The 6,591-nt window shown below is 44.5% G+C and overlaps 1 protein-coding gene across 1 annotated transcript in view; it reads right to left on the bottom strand.

Moving 5' to 3' along the window:
• FEZ1 (fasciculation and elongation protein zeta 1 (zygin I)) overlaps positions 1-6,591 on the bottom strand; it is a 50,269-nt gene that overhangs the window by 14,385 nt on the left and 29,293 nt on the right. Inside the window, exons 4-5 of the mRNA XM_012001289.1 lie at positions 3,495-3,581; positions 512-680 (exon numbers count right to left, since the gene is read on the bottom strand). Coding sequence (XP_011856679.1) covers positions 512-680; positions 3,495-3,581 — 256 coding nt within the window. The remainder of the gene's footprint in view (positions 1-511; positions 681-3,494; positions 3,582-6,591) is intronic.

The raw sequence follows: 6,591 nt of genomic DNA, 5'->3' as shown, positions 1-6,591 counted from the left end.
GGAAGGAAGGAAGGAAGGAAGGAAGGAAGGAAGGAGAGAGAGAGGGAGGGAGGGAGGAAGGAAGGAAGGAAGAAAGGAAGGAAGGAAGGAAGGAAGGAAGGAAGGAAGGAAGGAAGGAAGGAAGGGAGTCTTAGAATAAGTTCTGGCACATGGAAAGCACTTCAAAAATATGAGCTGTTATTACCCTTTTTTCATTGATTTTATGGTAGCATCATTCATTGCTTTTACATAGAAGTTCAGATTTCTTCTGCTTATTCTGCCTTAGTCTTTGGTTAGTTTTAACATTTAAATTTTGCTCGACTACCTTATTTTTTTTCTCAAAAATGCAAACTTCTCTCCTGATGTAAGAAAGAAAGAAAGAAAGAAAGGTATTGCTGACTGCCTAGATCTGCAAGGCTCTGCTCTGAGGCAGTGATCAGGGTTCTATTAGCCGTGTACAAAGCACACAGCCCAGAGCCTGGCCCTGAGCAGGTGCTTCCTCCTCGGCCAGCCCAGCACCCAGGGCCCTCACCTTCATAGGACCAGTTGTTGTTGAAGGTCTGTGTCAACGCCTGCATCTCCTGCAGGAGAACCGAGTCTGCCTGGGAGGAGGTTTCTCCTCCATCCTCTTCTTCCAGAACCTCCTCTTCTTCCTCAGGGTCTGGGGAGTTCTGCATCATCTCCTCAATCTCCTCAATTACCTGAAGAAGGTACATGAGAGAGTGCTAACTCTGTTCTCTGCTAGAGGGGCATCCTGGCTTCAATTTTGATCAGTCAAGGATGTTTCTAATTAGCTATCTGAAATTTTCTAAAGCAATATCATTTTTAAATAAATACTGAATAATAAAAATAGTTCCAACCAAAGGCTTGCACACGCTCTTTCTTTAATGTAAAGCACTCTTTAATGTAAAACCTCTTCCAAGAGCTCCATTTAGATAAATGATTTATTGGAAATAAGCTACTCTTTCAGGAAGCAAGGCAGAGCTGCCTGGAAGGGAACATTTACTTCAATTTGCTGAGCTCTTTATTTCTAAGTGGGAAAACATTTCATTCACCCAACTTTAACACAAAACCCAGTCCATTAATTGTCATAATACATGTGACTGGAAAAAACAGTGTGCTTCTAGAACAACACAAAATGGGGAGGAAAACAGCTATTTCTCCAAAATTCACCTAGACAAGAACTGAAGCTGCCCAGCAACAAATGAAAATAGAGATAATGAAATAATAGAAGGATAGATAGAGTCTAGAGAGCAGCAAATAGATAAGAATCCCAGCTCTAATCTAGACTATTGACAGGAGCCAGCTCCTAGAAGTGGAGGGAAAATTAGATATCTGCCAAAAGGAACAAGAGTGAATTACTAGCTGGGCATGGTGGCTCATGCCTGTAATCCCAGCACTTTGGGAGGCCAAGGCAGGTGGATCACTTGAGCTCAGGAGTTCAAGACTAGCCTGAGCAACATGGGGAGACACCATCTCTGCAAAAAAACAGAAAAATTAGCCAGTTGTGGTGACGTGTGTCTGTAGTCCACGCTACTTGGGAGGCTGAGGTGGAAGATTGGTTTGCACCCAGCAGGTGGAGGTTGCAGTGAACTGAGATCGGTCCACTGGACTCTAGCCTGGGCAACAGAGCCAGATCCTGTTTCAAAAAAAAGAGTGAATTACTTTGTACATTAATTATTTACAAATAAAGAAGACTGCTGCTGAAAGCAGGTTTTCAGATGAGTTTTGTCACAACCTTCACCTTTGTCTGTTCTCCATGGATGGACTAAATCTCCAAGGCCAGCACTGTAGTCTTTGAGGTGGTTTCCTCACAGTGGGCTGGACCAAAGGTAAGGGACTTCGGGATCTCCTCCTTTAGAATAATTTCCATTCTTATTCCCAAGCCTTTTCACCTCTACTCACAAACTTAGGAGATAGCCAGTCTTTGACTACTGAAAACCATTTCACAGAATGCAACCAAATGACACAAATCCCTGTCAGGATCTTATGGCTGAATGTCCCTTTCTCCAAGAGTAGTTATAATTGAGTTCATATCATTGAATTGTAGTTCCTCCTATAAGTCACAAGAATAGCTATTAGCCCCTATTTTTAAAAATCTGGTTCTCTTTAGTCTCCTAATCTTCACCTGTTTCAATTTCCACCTTTTTATCACAGATATGAAAAAGCACCTTTGTTGCTAAAAAGCACTTTCTGGCACTGAATGCTCCCAGTGGAGCTTTGCAGAAAGACTTTGTGGAAACTTGTGTAGTGTTTAGCTCAAAATAAGCACCCATAAATATTTGTTGACGAAAACATTGAATAAGGAATCCGGAAACTGAACATTATCCTCTCTAAGTAATAAATTATTAAAGCTATGATGATCTCAGTTGAATGCGAAGCACTCTATCTTTTTTCACAAAGCCAAAGTGGCTCTACGACTCCTTTTGGAAGGCTCAAAATTTTGAGTGTTCTATGAAATGTAAGAAAATACCCATCACACAAAAGCCTCAGCTGTCACTTCTCTTTTTGGAAAAACAGGTGTTTGGGACCCTTGTTTAAGCGTCTTGACTCCAAGTACAATGAATTGCAATACGAAGGCATAGCAGGAATCGAAGCTACTAAACACTATGCCTGTCTCTGGCTACTATCAGAGACTGACCCCAACTATCCCAAGTGTCAAGAATGACATTCATGTTCACTGCAGGTGGGCAACCTGAGGCAGAAAGAGAAATGAAATCCCTTATCAAAAATACTCTGAGTTGGACAGGCACCGTGGCTCATGCCTGTAATCCCAGCACTTTGGGAGGCCAAGGCGGGTGGATTGCTTGAGTCCAGGAGTTTGAGACCAGCCTGGGCAGCATGGTGAAACCTCATCTTCACTAAAAGTGCAAAAAATTAGCTGGCCATAGTGGTGCATGCCTGTAGTCCCAGCTACTTAGGGGCCTGAGGTGGGAGTATTGCTTGAGCCAGGGAGGTTGAGGTTGCAGTGAACCCTGATTGTGCCACTGCACTCCCACCTGGGTGACAGGGTGAGACCCTGTCTCAAAATGAAAAAATAAATAAATAAATAAAGCCAGGCATGGTGGCTCGTGCCTGTAATCCCAGCACTTTGGGAGGCTGAGGCAGGTAGATCACTTGAGGTTAGGAGTTTGCGACCAGCCTGGCCAACATGGTGAAACTACATGTCTACAAAAAAAAATTTATAAAAATTAGCCAGGCATGGTCATGCATGCCTGTAGCCCCAGCTACTCGGGAGGCCGAGGCAGGAGAATCACTTAAACCCGGGAGGCAGAGGTTGCAGTGAGCCAAGATCACGCCACTGCACTCCAGCCTGGGTGACAGAGCAAGACTCTGTCTCAAAAATATATATATAAAGAAAAAAAGAAACAAAAAATACTCTGAGCCATCAGCACAGACGTCACATGACCACATATCTTTCTTCTGCCTTAAACGGATGTAGCAAGTGTGTTCTCTTGAACTTTTTCTCCATCAAAAGAACGAAAAGTCCCAATAACCTGGAGAGATACTCATACCTGATCTGCTGTGAGCAGAGGCTCCTCGTTGATACCAGAATCATTCTCACTCTTCTCATTGAACTCTTCCTCTTCTTTCTCATGGATCTGGAGAGGAGGTGGGGAGATGGAATTCTGGGTGACTGTCAGCAGAAGTGGGATTGCCTCTAGTCTCAAGAATGGATGATACTGACTGGGAGGCCACTCCAGCCAGCTGCTGTCTAAACAGTGGAGCTGAAGAGGTGTCCAGAGTTTCATCCAATTCCAAACATATCTTTGCCCCATCACTGACTCCAGCATGCCAGAAATCCAGCATGCTGCACTGAATACAACTTGGCAGGAAAAGATGATAGGGGCGTGGCCAGCACCATTCTGACTCAAAGGGAATAGCACTGTTTTATAACCCAAAGACGGGTCGTCCTGGGGTGAACAAGGCTCCTTCTCCAGGTAAGTGACACTGCAACAAACTGCAGCAAAGGTGCCCTGATTTTGTTAAGGAGTTCCAACCTGGGGGTTTGTTTCCAGATTTCGTGTTCCTAGGCATTTTAAGGAATAGGTTGTTCTAGTCCAAATAATGATGACTTTCAGAATTTGATGAAATGCCATCCTGTTACTGGAATCCAGGCGTGATGTCATAGCTGATGGCAGATGTAAGAAATCTACCTGGGACATGCCACTGAATAACCTGACCGCATGAACTAAACAACAACAAAACTGTGAAAGAGAAACCCATTTATCTCATTTGCCCTGTGTCTCTATAATTCCATAATCCCAAGTAAGATTCTCAAAGTTCACAGCCATCAGAATTCTAGATGTTCAAATCTAACAAGATAGTCAAAGCATATCTGGCTCAACTGACCATATCCCAAACTGCCATAGTCTGGCACTTACATTTGTCCCACAGAAAAATTAATCCCTGAACACCTCACAAGCTGTATGTCTAGAAGTCTGATTTGAATGTCATCCAAGGGGGAGGCAGGAGGTGTCTCTAGGAAATCTCTCTGCTGAGTCACCTCTCATCCAGGAATGAATCCTCCTTGCGCTCCAGTAGCTGGCACACTGACTGGCCCCTTCCCTGGGGCTTGTATTCTGCCTTTCCTAACAGGAAACAGCCGAGCGCCAATCCAAGCAATCATGTCAGAGGTAGCTATCCTCAGAAACTTCTCCCGTCTTCTGTGAGCTCTGCCTCGGCAGACATCCCAAACAGAGCACATCGCCTTTTATCTCCATTTGCTTAAAACCAGGACTATGTCATTAAAAAAGAAAAAAAATTAAGCAAATATATCTTAAATGCCACCCGTGCTCAACCTAGATATGGGGTAGGACAGGGAGGTAATGGAATCATCTGAAGGTCCGTGTACCAGATGGTGACATCTATTTCCGCTGTCAAACCCATATGCTCCTCTCTCTGCCAAGTCCACCACCTGCGGTAGCCTCGTGGTTTCCACCGCTCCCCACTATGCAGAACAAAACTCCTGGAGCTACACTTTGTTCACAACTACACTCATGTGGAAGAACTTTCTTCAGGCCAGAAAGTCCTGCAGTAGAAGTTAGCCCAAAATTAAGAGAACAAAGATACATTTTTTCCTCCAGATCAAAATTAGGGGAGAAAAAGGAAGAAATTTATCAATATGTTCCCAGCCCAAGTTAGTGTGAGCCCAAGTTAGGCTCATCCTGGGAAACGGGTTTATTTTTTATAAGCATCTAACAGCAACTGTTAGTCTATAATCAGGATTTGGCAGGGGGTAGGGGGTGGTGGGCACTAAGTCTGTATAAAAATGGTATGTTTACATTTTCTGAAATGTGGCTGATTTTAGTGGGTTTAAATCCCTGACTGTTAATATTGCTTCTTTCAACTACACCATCTCCTCCTTCCCCAAGGTCCTCACTCCCTGGGGAGTTCCAGGAAGAAAGCAGGGAGGAAGCTTCTAGGGATAGATCCTTCTTGCTGCTCAAATGCTAATAAGCCTGGACTGTGGCCGGAATGATGCACTGGTAGAGCTTCCCTCCCCTCCCCCTCTCAGACACAAAGCCTCCAGGTCTGAATTGTCAGGCTTGGGAAAACAGAGATGGGAAAATCAATTATAGGCTTATGAAAGGTACTGTGAGTTCCTACTATTATGGGAACCATGCTCATCCCTTGTTTTCTTATTTCTCAGAAGTCTGCCACTAAAAAATAAAATAAAAGGAGAGGCATACACAAAATACTGCCAAGAAAACCCTGGCTCCTTCCCTCTATGTGTAGATTACCCCCTAATCCTTGGGCTTCCCCACCTCCATCGTGCCCCAGCCTCTTCTCCTCCCTCTCCAGTGTTTGATTCTGATCCTCTCACCCTTCCCACCCTCCCTAGATCTGGTTCCCACATTTTCTGTCCATCCTGCTAGACTTTGCTCTGTTCCAACAGCATCCATCACTTCTGCACAAGCCCTCGCCTCTTTACAGGCAGTGTTTATAGACTCCCTCCCTCCCCTCCTTGACCAGGACAGTATCCTGTGCACAGCGTGGAGAGCTGGAGGGGAAACAACGAAAGGGGGACAAAGAAAGGTTTTTGAAAAATGACAGCTCTTGTGCTTATAAATACTGTTGATCCTAGCATAAGACACAGACATAGAAATTGTGGTAGAGAGTTCCTTTAGTCCCTTGTGTGGCAGTGGGGAAGCTACCTGTCAAAAATAACTTCAGGCCAGGTCATGTGGGGTTGAATTTCCTTGTCAGCTAAAACTGCTAGTTGTTACCAGGTGTGGTGGCTCACACCTATAATCCCAGCACTTTGGGAGGCCGAGATGAGAGGATTGCTTGAGTCCAGGAGTTCGAGACCAACCTGGGCAACACGGCGAGACTCCATCTCTACAAAAAATAGAAAAATTAGGCATGATGGCACACCTGCGGTCCCAACTACTCAGGAGGCTGAGGTGGGAGGATCAATTGAGCCATGGAGATGGAGACTGCAGTGAGCCGTGATTATGCCGCTTCACTCCAGCCTGGATGACAAAGTGAGATCCTGCCAAAAAAAAAAAAAACTTGCTAGCTGTTTGGATACTATTGAAGTGAACCATGCTCTTCCAAGAAAAGTCATTCTTCCAAATGACTTCTTCCCAGAACTGAGAAGATTTGAAT

Source organism: Mandrillus leucophaeus, unplaced genomic scaffold, assembly GCF_000951045.1.
Source record: "Mandrillus leucophaeus isolate KB7577 unplaced genomic scaffold, Mleu.le_1.0 Scaffold656, whole genome shotgun sequence".
Taxonomy (NCBI): domain Eukaryota; kingdom Metazoa; phylum Chordata; class Mammalia; order Primates; family Cercopithecidae; genus Mandrillus; species Mandrillus leucophaeus.
The sequence above is the reverse complement of the archived record's forward strand: the minus strand, read 5'-3'. Positions and strand labels throughout refer to the sequence as shown.